The sequence below is a fragment of the Panthera tigris genome, chromosome B3 (assembly GCF_018350195.1).
Source record: "Panthera tigris isolate Pti1 chromosome B3, P.tigris_Pti1_mat1.1, whole genome shotgun sequence".
In the NCBI taxonomy this organism is placed as follows: domain Eukaryota; kingdom Metazoa; phylum Chordata; class Mammalia; order Carnivora; family Felidae; genus Panthera; species Panthera tigris.
The window spans coordinates 114454795-114471767 of NC_056665.1; the positions used below are offsets into that span (position 1 = coordinate 114454795).

Here is a 16973-nt window from a genome sequence, read left to right on the forward strand (position 1 = left end):
ATGTAACTGCCTTCGAGGTCATGTGAAAACGGAAATGGGGACGTGTCTGGAGCAGGCCCCTGAGGGACCCTGAACACCCTAGGCGAGTTTCCCTGTGCCCAGGCTGAGGTCCCCGGCCCTGTGCCACCCCAGCATCTTGTCTGGTTGGATAGGGCCAAGCGGGGGTTGGCTGCTTCCCCAGAACCCAGCGGCTTGGGTTTGCCGGGAGGGAGGCCCTGTGGGACCCGCCTTTTCATTTGGGAGCCTGACACCTTGCACTCAGAGCTGGTGAATCATGTGTTTGGTTTCCCAGCCCTCCTGATGAATGGCAGTCTTTCAACTTAGGACACAGCATCAGATGAGATTTTGTTCCCAGGGGAGTGGGGAGTGGTTGGGAGCACAGTTTGTTCGCCAGGTGTTTTGGGTTTAGAGCAGACTCAGACAAAAAGTCAGGAGCCATCCATAATATAGAACCAGAGGCTTTTTATTTGCAGTTTCCCTGAAATTTAGTGAAAGGCAAGCCCAGCAGGTACCTGTTTTACTGGCAGTAAAAGGAAATTAGACAGCAGTTATTTAAAAGGAGTTTGAGTTGTTCAAATCTTCAATCTAGGGGTACATGTGTGCTTTAAAAGAAAGTTTACAAGGCCTGGGGATTGGGGGTTGAACTGTTTTTTGCTAAAAATGATGTGGAAAATATTTTCCTTTCTTATTTTCAACCTCCCCCTTTGCTGTTTGTTTCCTAAATTTAGCAGTCAAGAAGAAGTAAGCAAATCTAGCTGGAAAAAAACCTGAAGCAGGTCAGGCAGGATTCAAAGTTTAATTGAAGTGATGGACTGAAAATAAAACTCTCCAAAATGAGAAATCATTCTTCCCATTTTATAGAGCAGACTCATTATTTCAGCTTAAACAATTTCAGATGTGGTTGACCTTGTAGGACGTGGAAGTGCTGGGTTGGGCACTTCCCAAAAGGACAGACTGGGGAGGAGGCCACCGTCTAAACGTCAGCCAAGAGCTGTTGGAGGAGGCTGGAGGGCTGTGGGAGGCCCAGGAGGCTGTCACTCACCATCTCCCAACCCTCCTTCCTCACCCGGGCAACTCCAGGGGGCTCTTAAGTTATTGTCCAGATGGAACGCCCACCCCCTACCCCAAAGCCTGACCACAGCCCTGCCTGCTGGGGAAGGCTGGGCTTACCCCTCCTGACTCTGGGCTCAAGTCACTCGGCCAGATTCCAGGGACCAGCCTGATGTCTTGGAATGGATGGCTGCCACCAAACTGTGTCATTGCCATTGGTGGCTCGTTTTTTGGTTTTGGTTTTTGATTTGTTTCTTACTTTTGGAGAATGGTTTTCTATCCATCGAAATGACTGAGGGACTGACATCTCTGGATTTTTGGTTATTAGAGAAGGACAGTCAACTCAAACTAGTTTAAGCACACACACACACACACAAACACACACACACACAAACACACACACACACACACACACACACAAAGGGACAGATAGGTAGTAGATAGACAGGTAGGTAGGTAGGTAGGAAGGTAGATAGGCAGATAGATATAGACAGATACCAAAAAAAAAACCCCAAACCCAAGGTGAATTTGAATCAGATATGACTAGTCCTAGGAACCCCAAACAACATCACTATAGAGCTTTCTTTCTGTCTCTTGGCTCTGATTGTTTCTTCTTGGCTTCCTTCTCCAGACAAAATTTCTTCATGTGGTAGGCAAGAAGACTTTGCCTCCCAAGCTTAGCAGTGATGACGAAAAGAGCTCATCTTTTTGTTTTAAACCTGCCTATTGTATGAATGCATGTATGTATGTATGTATGTATGTATTTTAATGTTTATTTATTTGAGAGAAAGAGAGCACACATGCACACGTGCAAGCAAGGGAGGGGCAGAGAAAGAGGGAGAAAAAGAATCCCAAGCAGGCTCCATGCTGCCAGTGCAGAGCCCAGCGTGGGGCTCGATCCCATGAAAGACCATGACCTGAGCCCAAATCAAAAGTCGGACACCCAATCAACTGGACCACCCAACCAGGCACCATAAGGGCTCATCTTACAGAAAGTTCTCAGAATGGGGGCACCTGGGTGGCCAGTCAGTTAAGACTCTGACTCTTGATTTCAGCTTAGGTCACGATCTCACGGTTGGTGAGATGGAGCCCTGCATGCATCTCTGTGCTGACAGCGCAGAACCTGCTGGGGATTCTCTCTCTCTCTCTCTCTCTCCCCCTCCCCTGCACTTGCATGTGTGTGTGTGTGTGTGTGTGTACATTTTTTTTCTCTCTAAATAAATAAATAAACTTAAAAAAAAAAGTTCCAGGATGGATTCTGATTGGCCCAGATTGAGTCGAGTGACGATTCCTTCATCCATCCCTGTGTCCGGGAGTGCACTCGCCTGGGCCTTGTGCCCATCCCCGTGGTGGAGATTGAGGTGTTGGTGGGGCAGGAGGACAGTGATTAACAGCTCAGCCAGGAGATAGGAGTGGGAAGGAGATCCCCAAGGCAAGCAGAAACTACCCTGCCACCCACTTTGGTCCATCTCAGCTCCAAGTAATGTGTTAGCCAAGTACATGTGTGTGGGAGGGGGAAGGGGGACGAGTGAGGTCATGACAGCTCATTGCTCATGCGTTCATTAGCCATTGATCTTGAAGCCTACCTTCACACAGGCACTGTTCTGGGCTTTGGGGTCCAGCACTAAACAAAACAGATGGCCCCTGCCCTTGTGAAGCTTCTATTCTCGTGGGGAGAAGCCTTCAAGAAGATAAAATAAACAGAATACACACGTAGAGCACCAGATGACACTAAGTGCCATAAGGAAATATAGAACAAGGAGGGAGGTTAGGGGGTGTGAGCGTGGCGCTGAGGTCATAGTGTTACCGGTAGTGGTTGGGGAAGGCTCACCGGAGAAGCAAAGTTTGAGCAGAGCCCTGCAGAAGGGTCAAGGAGGGAGCCATGCAGAGACCTGGAAGAGCCTTCCAGAAGGAACGGAGGGGCTGAGGGGAAGGCTCAAAGAACATGAGGCTAGTGTGACCAGAACAGAGCCCGGGAGGAAGCAACGGCAGAACCCGAGTCCGGTGTTAACTGGGCCCCCACTCACACAGCGTCCTGGGCCACTGCCTGGGGGGAGAGCGAAAGCCACTGGAGGTCACAGGATGCGTCAAGGAATCCCATTTGTTTTCTGTGTTTTTCTCCCCTGTTGATTATACTTGAGACAGGGACAATATTTAGGTATTCATTCCTTTGCTCATTCATTCGTTCCTTTATTCAGCAGACATCCGCTCAGTGCCTACCACGTGCGAGGTGCTGGGAGCCCAAAGGTGGGGAGCTCACCATCTAGTGGAAAGGAAAGAGAAGGAAAGCACGGACATCAGTGTCACGTGATGCAGGAATTGCACAAAGAGCTCCAAGTGCCTTCGTCCCCTCCAGAAAGGGCAGCAGTACGCCTCCCATCCAGAGGCTCCAACTGGCTCCAAGCCCAGGATCTTGGGTCTCTCGGGCTGATCCAGATATAGCTCCTCATAGTCCTGAAGCCTAGAGCCAAAGGATGCATTTACCCCTCGCCAACGTGCTTAGTAAGCAGTGTGGGTGGGAAAACAGGAGAACAGCTACACACTTCCCCTTTAGAAGAGGGGAGAAGGGGAATAGCATTCACTGGTCACCAATCCGTGATGCATGCGCCATCTCTGGACTGTTCCAGCTAGGCTTGGGATGGGATGAAGTTCCTTGGCCCATTCTCCAGCTACCCGTGATCTGATTGAGGGTGGGGATATCTCTTCATGGCCATGTCTGGCATGGAGTGGGGAGCAAGGAGGGGTGATCTGGACTCCTAGATTTCTTTTCTGGGGTCCATACTGCTTTTTGTTGATTTCTATCTTCCCAGCCTCTTCCACAGTGTCTGCACGTACTAGACTTTCAGGAAATATTTGTTGACTTAGCACTAGCGGTACGCCCATAGGACACCACTGTGGATGCGCAGGGCAGGGGTCTCAGTCAGGCTGTGGAGCATCAAGGGGAGGGGCACATCGGGGATGACCCCTGGATGTGTTGCCTGGAGGACCAGGGGTTTCGCCCTGCCCCCCTCTGCAAAAGGCAACGCAGGAGAAGCAGCAGCTTTGGTGATCAGTGAGGAATTTGTTTTGAGGTGTTGGGTTAGAGGTACCCATGGGACATTCAAAGGTCTGCAAGTCTCAAGATCAAAGAACAGGGCCACAGGAAATGAGCTGTGGGTGTGGGCGTGTAAACGGGGGGTTAGATACCAGGTAGAAGAGTTCTGGGTGGTGCCTGCCGGGTAAGGCCAGGGAGGCGCTGGATAGAGGAAATTAAAGCCCCGCAGAGGTCACATCCTACCCTTCCTCAGTGTCTCCTCCACTTCGGCTGACTCAGGGCCAACTAATGTTTCAGCTCCCAACCCCAGAGATGCTAGGTCAACGTGAAAGCAAAGCTAAGACCTCTGGGAGGGAGCAGGAACTGTGTTTCCACGGCACCCGTCTTCACAAGGTGGCTCACAAGTGAAGGGTCTAACCATGGAGGACAGTTGGAGGAGCAGAGGCTATGGATCTGCTGAGGCAGCAGCAGGCATTTCTGGACATCTTTGAGGGGGTCTAGCTTAGTTTTGAGGCCCTGAAGGGACTAAGCCCTTTAAGGCAGGAAGGCAGCTGGCTGGGGATGGGGGAAGCACCTCTTCCTTCTGGCACACGGGAGTGCTCAGTGGCGCTCTGCTGAATGAATGGGTGGCTGGATGAAGGAGTGAGTGAAGTCAAACGTTCTTAAATGAATGAATGATCAGATGGGCCTTGGAACTTGCAGAGGGGTGTCCCAGTGCCTGGTAGATGGGGCACTCTTAATCAATGTTTATTGGGCGATGGGTGAGTGTGGGATGAGGGCTCAGAGGTTTCCTGAGCCCGCAGAGTGGCCAGAAGTCCTAAATAAATAAACACGGTTATTTCCCACAGTTGACTTGCAGGATAATAAAGCGGCATCCTCTCCCTTCGGGAGCTTTCTGCACTTCTTCTTTTATTTTGCCTCAGCCATCAACTGGAGGCTGCTTTCCATTTCTCTGACCTGTGCTGGGAGGGATGCGGGGGGAGGGTGGGGGGGAGGCAGAGTTAGCACCCCACCTTCTCCCAGGTGGGAAGGACCCAGAGGACCTCTTGTGTTCACTCTCAAAGTTGGACATCCTTCTAGCAATCCAAGACTCAAGTCAGAACAGTCTCCCCTGCCCTCTCCCTCCCTCCTTCCGTCTTTCCTGAAATGGATTTCTAGTCCAGGGGGGCTGGGCCACATCTGTCCAGTCCCTGGCATGGCGCCAACTCCAAATACAGCAGTGGCGCAGCTGTGGTCACCATCCTGAGCATGTGTGCGTAGCGTGGGGCTGGGCCCAGTGGACGCGAGGAAACCTCCCTCACTGGCTCTGCCCTTAGGGGGCTCAGGGACTGGCTCCCAGGACAGGATGCAGCTGGAGGCTGGAACCCTACAGGGCGGCAGCTTTGATGGAGATACTCCTGGAGCCTTCTGCACTCCTGTGTCATGAGGCTGGGGGCTAGGCTCCCAGGGGGACACGGAGGCCCCGGGCCACTGTGGATGTGCTCCAGAATCACCCAACACCTCGCTCTCCTCTTCCCCAGGTCCGGCTGCCTTCCAGGGACCATCCCTCTAGAGCTAGACCTGTGACGGGGTCCTCATGCAGAGGGTCTATGTATGGGCGATCCTCACCCACCTTCCTGCTGCCTCTGGGGGCCCACAGCTCCCGCCCAGGCTGCCGGTCAGGCAGAAGGGTTGTAGTTGGGATGCCTCACGGTTGGTGATATTTCAAAACACGCTGGGAAACATCCGGCCAGCAGCTTGGTTCAAATAATGAGATGTCAGTATCCATCTATCTATCCATTCATCTCAGATGTGTCCTTCCCCCAGGTCTTTCGTGGGGGGACTTTGGGACCACAGAGTGGGGTGTGGCTAAGAGGAGAGAGGCTGGGCCATGGCATCTGTCATCCATCACTCCCCAGCTCTTAGCACCTGTGAGCCAGCAGCTCTGACACAGGGCTACTCCAGCAGCACCGCACAAGTCCCTGAGAATATGCATCATTGTCTGCGTTTGCCTTCTAGCAGCTCTGGCACGAGCCTGGAGGGGCCTGATGGTCCTCACAGGTAGTTCTCTGTGCAGCAGCTTGTCCGAGCTCTGGGCGTTTCACCGATTAGGCACTTCCTACATGCCGAGCCGGTGTCAGGCCCAAGTTCATCCATAGGAGGCCACAGGCTGCTTGACAACCTCCAGCTTGTTTGGTGGTCCCCTCAGGACCCCTCATCTTGGGAGTCGCCTTCTCCAAATCCCGCAAAGAGCACTGGTCAAGAGAATGACCTTCAGGGTCAGAACAACCAGTTTGAATCCAGAACCTGTGACTTACTAACACTGACCTTGGGTTTAGGAAAAAAAAAAATAGATTTCTTTTTCTTCCTAGAGCAGTTGTAGGTACACAAAATTGAGAAAAAGTACAGAGAGTTCCCGTATGCTCCCTGTACACATGAGGGTACTATTTTTTAACTTCTTGAGCCTCAGTTTCCTTATCTGTACAATGGGGGAAATAACGATCTCCTGCTCACAGAGTTGGGATAAGGCACAAATAAGGCAGTTAGCTCCTGCCTACTAGTAAGTACTTTGCACACAGTGGCTGCTTTTTACTCCTGCCCGGGACCTCTCTGATGCTGACCTTTGTCTCAGGTGACAGGAACACCCTCCAGAGGCTTTGATGAGAAGGTGTACCTGGCAGCCAAACAGCTGAAGGCTGGAGAGGACCCTTACAGGCAGCATGCCTTCAACCAGCTAGAAAGTGACAAACTGAGCCCCGACCGGCCCATCCGGGACACCCGCCATTACAGGTATGGCCTCCATTGTGCCAATGGAGAAAGAAACGTGGAGGGAAGGGCCAACACCACTTAGCTTGCTTCCTTTTGGTCACGTGGATTTAAGAAATGAGAAAGATTTTGGGTGCCTGGGTGGCTCAGTCGGTTAAGTGCCCCACCTCAGCTCAGGTCATGATCTCATGGCTCATGAGTTCAAGCCCCACATCAGGCTCTGTGCTGACAGCTCAGGGCCTGGAGCCTGCTTCAGATTCTGTGTCTCCCTCTCTCTCTCCCCCTCCCCCGCTCACACTCTGTGTGTCTCTCTCGCAAAAATAAATACACATTTAAAAAAATTAAAAAAAAAAAAAGGAATGTGAAAGATTCCCTCAGACACTCAGGAGACTCAGAAACCCAGTCTAGTTACTGAGACACTCAAACCCTCACCCTCAGTTGTTTCCCTGACTCTTCTGTTTCACTGACCTCCTGAGGGCCTGAGAAGGCCAAGAAAACTCAGCTGGGGCCGGGGAAGCCCTTCAGCACCTCAGTCCAGCGTCCCAGTGAGAGGGACCTGCCTGGGGGCCGCAGGGAGGACTGAGGGGGTGGCCGAGCCTGCTGGTGGTGCCTGAGGTGGAGAGGTGCCACCAACCGTGCCCACACTGTGCAAACAGTGCAGTTCTGTGCACTGCCCCATCGACATCCCTTCCCTCCTCCTCTGCCCGCCCTGCTGCCCCGGCTTCCACAGCAGTGGAAGCATTTCCCAGAAAAGCTTCCCAGCCTTGCTCTTGGTTCTGTCAGTATGGTAGGTGGGAGAGGCCCCAGAGCAGACCAAGGACGCCTTCCATGATGAATCTCGCTCTGATTCCACCCTGTGTGAGTGACCGACCTTGGGGAAGTCATCAAGCCCCGCTCCTTGGTTCAGGTCCTTGACGTGTCCTGTCTAGATTATAGTCACCACCTCCAGCGCCCTCTTCCCGCCCTCACCTATGGGAACAGTCTGAGCCCCTCCGCCCGAAGTGCAAGCCACCCCTGCTGACCCCCAGCCTCTGCTCCTTTCCCCCAGCACTTAATGCTCCTGCAGTCTGATACCCTCCTGCCCCTCTCCCTGTCTATGCACACAGGCTGTTTCCTCCACCGGAACCCCCGCCCCCACCACCCGCACCTTCACAACACCCCTCAGTGTCCTCTCCTCCGGGCAAGGCTCCTTGCCGACCCAGGCTGGTTTGGGGGCTTCCTCTGTACTCTGTGCAGACAGGTCAGCAAGGGCCTGTTGGAGCTGACCACTCACGGGCCTGCCGTTTTGAGTGACCATCATGGGCTGGGCTGGACCTAGCTGTGTACCTAGGGCCAGGCTGGTCCTGATTTGAGGGTAGGTGAGGATGACACGGGCCAACGTTGCTTTTCCTTCTGAAGCGGCTGCTCCACAGCACAAAAGGTGTATGAAGTAAGGGTGCAGAAGGGGACAGGCTTCTAGCACCTTCCTTGTCGGTCATGGAGAGGCGCCTGAAATCCAGTGGGCTTACAGCCTGTCAGAGCGAGATGGATGTTGAGTTGGGGGGCGGGGCCCAAACTGTCCTCGCTGTCCTGGAATCCCAGTGCTGCCAGCCTCCAGAAACTCACGCTGCCAAATAGGACAATAATCCTGCTACTTGGGGAGACCCCCACCCAGGTCCAGGGGCCAGCTCAGGTCTCAGAAGCTCTTTCTTGGTCCTGGTGCCAAGAGTCTACCTGCACTGTGGGGTCTACGAGGCCATGTCCACACGGCTCCACTTGGAGACCTTCCTTGGCAGCCCTGGCCATGGCCAACCTAGACCCCAAGGCCTAGAGGTTCTGCAGACCCGAATCTCTGAACTGACCCAGGGTTAGCCTGGATCACCTCTGTCCTCCCTCCCACCAAGCCCCCAACCCCCACCTTCTCAGGTGTTCACTGAAGAACTTAAAGGAGGAGTTCCTCTTGGGACGACGCATGTTTTAAAATGAGACTCTTCAAATCCAAGGCAGGGGTGGGTTGGTGAGGTCAGCCTCCCCTCCTGCCCCAGGGCTGCTGCCCGCCCTCCCAGAAGCCCAAGGTAGATTGGGTGTGTGTGCATATGAGTGCACGCGTGTGTAGGGGGAGCAGCCAAGGTGCTGGCTTTCGTGCACTGGGGTGAGCCACGCTCTTCTCCTGGCCCTCCAGACTGCAGCTCCTGCTGGACTCCAAACTGTCAGGCTAGTTCTTTTTTTTTTTTTTTTTTTTTTTTTTTTTTTAACGTTTATTTATTTTTGAGACAGAGAGAGACAGAGCATGAATGGGGGAGGGTCAGAGAGAGAGGGAGACACAGAATCTGAAACAGGCTCCAGGCTCTGAGCAGTCAGCACAGAGCCCGACGCGGGGCTCGAACTCACGGACCGCGAGATCGTGACCTGAGCCGAAGTCGGACGCTTAACCGACTGTGCCACCCAGGCGCCCCCTGTCAGGCTAGTTCTTAGCCCAGCCTGGATCTCCCTCAAGGGGAGCAGAGAGACCAGGCAGGGCAGACCTACTAGCATCACAAAGAAAACCCCACCAGCCCCAAACTCAAAACGTAGGCATGGAACAAACCTCTTCAGAGGCTCTTGGCTCCTGGGAGCCAGATTAATCCCCATCCTCATAGTTATAAATCCCAGAGAAATGCAGAGTGGAGAGGGTTGGAGGGGGCGGGTGGGGAGGGGGTCAAGTTCACCCCCCCAGATGGGGTATGGGGAGGTTCGCCACTTTCAGGTGAAGAATGGGCATCACTATCCAGGGTCTCTGCTTCCTGGGCACAGGATAGTTAGGGTTCACAGTGAGAGACCTGGCCCCCTAGAGGTCAGTGCCGGGGGGGGCTGAGCTGGGCACCCCGGAGGTGGCTACTTCTTCCAACACTCCCCAGCTCAGCAGGCCAAGCCCACCCCCAACCCCAAATCCACATGCCTCTGGGAGGATGCACTTGGAAAGTCTGGCTTCTCAGGGGGGCAGGGGTGAGTCTCCCTACCCCTCCACCCCTCTTACTCCCCGCATTGCTTCTGAAGGAGAATTATTTTAAAGCCTCACAGGATTCCTCCCAGGGGGGTCCCAGGCTGGTGGAACTCCTGCCTGCCTGACCCAGTCCGCTCCGGCAGGGCAGGAAATGGGCCTGGGAATTCGACTATAAGCTGCTGTCAGTGGAATGAATGCTGGAATAAAAAAACAGTCACTGCCGAAATAGTCAGAGAGCAATTGTAATAAAGAAGAAGATTGCCATGAAAACCAACTGCCTTCCCACCGGCCCCAGGAACACGAAGAAAAGCATTCGCAGTAGCAACAGGGATGAAGGCTGGCAGGAATGGATTGTTTTAATTCCTTTTCCTGAGGAGGGGGAAGCCAATGCCTAAAAATGTGGGAGAAGGCGAGCCCAGAGCTGTGCGGGGAGGGAGCAGTGTGGCAGGAGCTGCTTATGGTGTCTTCTCAGAGACTTCTGTTTGCTCCAGAGGTCCAGGGCTTGGGAGGAGGGAGGCTGCTCCCCTGCCGGGTGTCACCGGCCTGCTGTCAGTATTGGGCAGTAAGTAGCGGGAGTCACATGCGGGCAGAATGGGGGTGATTCCTCTCCAGATCCTACAAATGTCATGAGCCAGGAGAAAGAAGCGACAGGTTCCAGGCACAAAACAGAGGCTGTTGCCTCCTGTCCCCCATGTCTCTGTCTCTATCGGGCGGGGAGTTCTGTCTGCTGGCCCCAGGCTGGGGCCTGGAACGGTACCTGCACATGGTGGGCCAGAGCCCTCCTAAACGCTTCACTCCTAGGTCTTTGGCAAAGGTGACTGGGCCTGGGAAGGTGCCCCAACCTGTGGCTCCAGGGTGGGCTGTGTGGGCACGGAGGGGCACACCGTGGAGGGGCAGGCTCGCACCCTGGTTTTGGCTGGCCTTCCCGATCCCGCAGTGGTATTCCAGGGGGCAGCAGGCTGGACAGAGAGAAGCCTCAAGCCTGCCCTGAGGAGGCTCTCACAGTGCCTTCTGACCTCTGTGCTCCATTCTCAGTTGTCCCTCTGTGGCCTACTCCGCCGACCTGCCAGCCACCAGCGTCATCATCACCTTCCACAATGAGGCCCGCTCCACCCTCCTGCGCACAGTGAAGAGGTAAGCCACCCCTTGGGACCCTCATCTCAGTAGTGCTGCTCCCCGAGGCCTCAGGGAGTGCTGCCAAGCCCCTGGCAGGGGGGCACGGGGGCAGGGGGGCACACTGGGACAAGGTGCTGGGCCAGGCAGCATGAAGACCGCGGCCACTGGGAGGGGGAGTCCACTCCTTCTGAGAGGCTGGGGCTGGGAGACCCCGGAAATCCAACTGATATTGGGATGCACAAACATAATGTCAGGTCCCCAGGACAAGGGCAAAAATTCTAGGGTCAGGGGCCGAGGGAGGCAGGAATGGACATGAAGCCTCAGGTGGATGGGTGGCAGGCCAGTAGGTGGTGTCAACGATTCAGAGGGAGGTGCCCCTCTGTCCTCCTAAACTTGGTCCTGTGGTCCAGTACAACTCCTACTTACCCCATTTCTTTAATGAGAACAGGATGTGGAAAGGAATGCCCAGTGGTATTCCAGGGATTAAGGAAGCATGGGTTTCTTTTACCAGGGAGTGGAGGAAGAAGGACGGTGGGAAGGAAAGCGGGAAAGGGCTTCCCTGGGAACACCCCTGCTAACCCATCGGGCCAGGAGACTCGTTAGCCTTCTAGGCAGGCGGTTTGGGGTCCAGCTGTGTATTGCCCCCGGGCAGGGCTTGTTAAGCCTAAGCAGCCAGGGCAGCTACAGGTCCTGTCTACACTGGAGCAGTTACCATCACCTGTCCGGCACAGGTCCCCGCAGGTGCAGGGGCGGCCGGGTCTCCGGAAAAGCCCGGAGAACACATTGTTCCTCAGCCGCTGCTCAGGGCCCAGGAGGTTTGCAAGCAGCTGCCGGTGGCCAGTGTGCTGGCCCTTGAGCTGGGTGGTGGGGGAGCTCTGTGGCAAAGAGAGGTAAATGGAAGGTGGCCCCTGAATCCAGGATCCTCTGTCCCCATCCTTCTAGTGTCCTGAACCGAACTCCAGCCGGCCTGATCCAGGAGATCATTTTAGTGGATGACTTCAGCTCAGATCGTAAGTTTCCACTTTCTGTTTTTCGCATCCCTCCAAACCCTCCTTCCCCCAGAATGTGGAGGCCAACTCTCCGGAGGTCATTCTGGACCTCACAGGCAGACCTCTGCCCCCGACCAGATCTTCAGTCTTTTATGGGTGCCCTCCCTGACTCTGCTCCCAGGTGCCAAAGGAGGGGAAAGAGTGGTGTTTTGTTTTGTTCTGTATTCATTTATTTATTTATTTATTTATTTAAGTCATCTCTACACCCAAAGTGGGGCTCAAACTCACCACCCCGAGAGGAAGAGTCCACGCTCTTCCAACTGAGCCAGCCAGGCATCCCAGAGTGGTGGTGTTTTTGGATGGGACACCCCAGAGATGACCTTTTTAACAACTGAAACAACACCAGTAGCCTCCTTTGTTATTACAACATCCATATGCTGAGGATTGTCCCTTCAGTGTGGCTATGCTGGTGTTGGCCTCGCGCCCTACTAGTGCTCTCTGGCGCCCCCTGGGGGCAATCCCATTAGTACAGGCATTCCTCCGTCTGGCCTGGGAGTGGGGCACAGGGCAATCCTTTGGCCATTAGAGATGACCGTGCTCCTGCGTACCTCCCCAACCCCAGCCCCTTCCCTGGGCTCGCCATGGGACACCTTCTGGGCAGTTCCAGGGGCTACCGAACCCGTTAGGGCCTGATGCCCCTGTCTGAATGAGCTTGCTTCCTTCTTCTCACCTTCAGCTGAAGACTGTCTGCTCCTGACCAGGATCCCCAAGGTCAAGTGCCTACGCAACGATCGGCGGGAAGGTAAGTTCTTGAACCCGAGGTGTCACCGCAGACCTGTTTTGGCCTAGACCTCCGCCCCTCCCCACTCCCTTTTGGAGCAATGTCACGGTAAGCCAGCACGCGCCTGCCGCATTCCGGGTGGCCAGGAGCAAGGTCTGTGGAAAGACGCTTCTTTCCACAGCCACGGCATGACTGTAGGCGAGTTGCTCTACTTCTGGCTGCCTCGGTTGTCTCTTCTGAGAAATGGAGTCAATAATTGTACCCTTTCTGCCTTGCATGGCTACTGTAAGGATTAAATGGGATAGGCCATGTGGAAATGCTTTGAGAAAATCAAAGGGCACTATCAAGCAGATGTAACCTCATTTCCAATCAAGAAGAGTTTTGGAGCATCGTCCACAGCACAGGATTGTACATGGCACTCTAGGAGGCACTTTATACTTCTTCTGAAGTATAAAATGTGGTCCCTGCCCTTGGAGAGCTTATTGTAAGGCCAAGGAGTCCGAATCTACCGCAGGGACAGGCTGGCCATGATTATGTGGGGGTAGAATGGAGACCGCAGGACAGGGGAGGGACTGGGGAGTGGGCCTTGACTGGGTGAGGACGTTGTGAGACAGGGGAGCCGGAACGGGCAGGGGAGTCCGTCCAGGCTCGAGGACACTGCAGGCACTGACATTGGTCTGGCACAGGTACACATGGGATACTAACAGCCCTTTTCCTGAGTCCTCCCCGTAGCAGACAACCACATTGCCTGCTTGCGTTCTCACGTTCACTCCACATAACAGCACATAAGAAAATGGGGCTTAAGGAGGTTTAGGAATGCGCCCAGGGTAATGGGTAGAGGAGCCAGAATTCCAACCTGGAGGAGGGACCCCACTCTTAACCTCCCTTACCTCCTCCCTGCCAGGGAGAATCTGGGCCTGGTCAGCAGGGGAAGTGGTGGGGTGAGGATAGATGGCAGAGGACCTTGGAAGCCAGAGAAAGGCATTTGGACTTGATAAGGCAGGTAGGAGGGAGCCACTAAAGGTTAGAGAGAGAGGTGAGAGGTGTGATTAAGAAAGAACTGTGAGACTAAGGAGACCTTCTAACTGGCGTGGAAGAGGCCAGAGAGAGACTTCTAGCAAGCACAGGGCTGTAGGTACCTTTAGGCCTAGGAATATATTGTTTCCTGAGGGATTTGCCCAACACAGGTGTCAACTTTTGATGAAGCGCTTTCTAGCTTCCTGTGGGATGGAAGGAAGGGACAGATGGATATTTGCACATATTATGGATAATCAGATGGACAGGGGCAGAGTACAGGGCAGAGGTGTGGCCAGGGAAACCCCTCCAATCGGAGCTCTTAGAGCAAGGCCCTTCCGTCTTCACAGCTCACAGGGCACCAGTGGCTGCTCTGTCGGCAGGACCAGCCGGGCCCTTTCTCTCCTGACCAGGTCAGTCCCCAGCCCTGGCCAGGGAGCTGCCAGAAGCAAGGCCACTCTCTGACAGTTGGTGAACCATTGGCAAGACTGTCGGGGGCGGGATAGAAGCAGAGCAGAATCTAGCATGTGTAGGCATCCCAGGCACCAAGCACTCTTCCAGACGGGCAGGGATCAATCTCTCTGAAACTTCTAGATAAGACAACCAAGGCTCAGGGAGGTTAAATAACATGCTTAAGGTGAATGAAGGGGCTGCCATACCAACTCCAGCCTGTCTTAGTCTAGAAGATTCTAGCCATGTCACACATGATGGTGCAACTGAAGGGGACTGCCCTGAGGTCCCCGGGGTTAGGTGGGGAAAGGGTTTTGGTTTCTGGTTTTTCTTTGGATACTCAAACGCACTTCATTGCACTTGGCATTTACTGAACTGACTGTATCAGTGTGTTCCCAGAGTCCCGAACAGTGTCTGAGACATCGAGGGTGCTCAGAGAATGACCTTGAGTAGCGATGGTTGACAGGTAGATGAGAGAAAGGAGAGTGAGGAAGGAAATAAACAAATACAAAGTAAACCTCAATCACAGTAACTCAGAGGAAGCCTTGACCCCTGAAGGGTGCAGAGCCCTGAGACTTTTGAGGGACGGGGGGAAAGCAAATCGGCCCAGTCCCAGTTACCAATCCCTGTCCATTCCCATTGCAGGGCTGATCCGGTCCCGAGTCCGTGGGGCAGATGTGGCCACAGCTGCTGTCCTCACCTTTCTGGACAGCCACTGTGAAGTGAATACCGAGTGGCTACAGCCTATGCTGCAACGGGTAAAGGAGGTGAGTCTGTCTGTCCCTACAGGATCTCTGTCCCTTGGGATGTGCCCGCCATGTTCTTGGCATGAGGGCGTGTGAATAGTCTTTGAAGTTGGACAGGCAGAGTAGGGGCCTAAAGGGTCTGCCCCCTCTGGAGTGACTCCATGTTATGGAGCTTTCTCCTCCGAAAATGGGGGTAATTGTAATATTTGTCTCACGAGGTTGTTGTGAGAATTCATTTGGATGAGAGCTTGGGTGAGCTATAAAGCTCTTATTCCTAATGGTGTTGTTTTCCTCCTGGGGGAGGTGGGTCCTGTGCTGGGGCAGGGGGTATTTTCAGGTCAAGGCTGGGAAGCCTGAGAAGGAAGGAGAGGGGGATGGTGTCCTCAAGGAGAGATGAGGGCAGGGAGCCCTTACTACATGCCAGTTTTATGCTAGAAGGGCAAGGGTAGGAGAAATGGAGGATAGGATGAGGTGATTACAGATCAACCATAAAAAGACCACCCAACTTAAAAATGGGCAAAAGATTTGAATGGACATTTCTTCAAGGCAGATACAAATGGCCAACAAGCACATGAAAAGATGCTAAAAAGAAAAGAAAAGAAAAAAGAAAAGAAAAGATGCTTAACATTAAGCCTTGAGGGAAATGCAAGTCAAAACCCCAGTCAGATACTACTTGATACGTACAGGATGGCTGTAACCAAAGGATGGACAGTAACAAGTGCTGACGAGGATGTGGAGAAGTAGGAGCCTTTTCACTCATTGCTGGTGAGGACGTAGAATGGTGCAGCCACTTTGGAAAACAGTCTGGCAGTTCCTCAAAAGTTTAAACATGGAGTTACCACGTGACCCTTGCAGCTGCTGGGTGTATACCCAAGAGAAATGAAAACATACTCCACACAAAAACTTGTACAGGAGTGTTCAGAGCAGTATTATTCAGAGTAGCCAAACTGTGGAAACAGCCCAAAGTCTGCCAACTGATGAATGGGCAAACAAATGTGAGGCAGCCATACAATAGGATATTAGCCATAAAAAAGAATGAAGTCCTGATACATGCCACAATAAGGATAAAAACATTTCCCTAAGTGAGCGAAGCAGGTCACAAAAGGCCACATATTATACGATTCCACTGATACGAAGTGTCTAGAATGAAACAAAGCCACAGAAATAGAAAGGAGATTAGCGGTTGTCAGAGCAGGGAGAGGCGGTTGGGAAGTGACCGTTAACAGGTACAGGGGCTCTTGTCGGGGTGATGAAAATGTTCTGGAATTAGGGGCGATGGGTGCACAATGTTGTGAATATATTATAAGCCACCAAATTGTATACTTTAAAATGGTGAATTTTATCACATGTCAATTATGGCTAATAAAATTGTTATAAAAATGGGAATTAGATCTCAGGACAAAAAGGTCTTTAAAAAGGAGATGGCGAGGCCCCCGCAGGGCTCTGTGAGAAACCATGAGTGGTCTCCCATGCTCCGCCGTCTCCCAGGCTCTTGTGGTCCTGAGATGGGATGTGAACTGAGGGGCAGAGCTGGGTTCCAAGTTGCGGACAAGAGGATTTTGAGGGTCCGCGCAGAATGCGTGGAGAGAAGAGACTCTGTTCTGTGTCCCTCCACGGAGAGAGAGAGAAGAGAAGGCTGATGGCAGTTGATAATTTTGCACAGGGTATATGACATGATCCACCAACACCATTATCCCCCCCCCAAAAAAAAAAACTTGGATAAAATTAACATTACCCACCAATGGAGGTGGATTTGTGTCTTGGGGGATGAAGGGTTCCTTGAAGTGGATGTGTCATAAGAGAGTGACACCCTGTTGCACAAGGACCGCAGAGTCCCTGCCCTGAAGCTGCTGGTGGTCCTATTGGGAAGACTCAACGCAGACGTGTACAAAGGTGGATGACAGTTAATAGAACCACAGTTCAAACCAGCAACAGAAGAGCCACGTCAGTGGCTCAGTGCCCCAGGAATTGTGTGGACTGTAATTGTGAGAACAGCTCAACAGAGGAAGAAATCCCCAGCCTGCAGCAGACAGGGCTTCATTGAGGAGGTGAGATCCCAGCAGGGCTCAACCTGGTGTGAGAAGAG

At 53.2% G+C, this 16973-nt stretch overlaps 1 protein-coding gene across 1 annotated transcript in view; it reads left to right on the forward strand.

Annotated features, from left to right (window-relative positions):
- Positions 1-16973, forward strand: part of GALNT16 (polypeptide N-acetylgalactosaminyltransferase 16) — a 93070-nt gene that overhangs the window by 53288 nt on the left and 22809 nt on the right. Inside the window, exons 3-7 of the mRNA XM_042989986.1 lie at positions 6696-6853; positions 10827-10925; positions 11850-11917; positions 12633-12698; positions 14787-14908. Of these exons, the coding sequence (XP_042845920.1) occupies positions 6696-6853; positions 10827-10925; positions 11850-11917; positions 12633-12698; positions 14787-14908 (513 nt within the window). The remainder of the gene's footprint in view (positions 1-6695; positions 6854-10826; positions 10926-11849; positions 11918-12632; positions 12699-14786; positions 14909-16973) is intronic.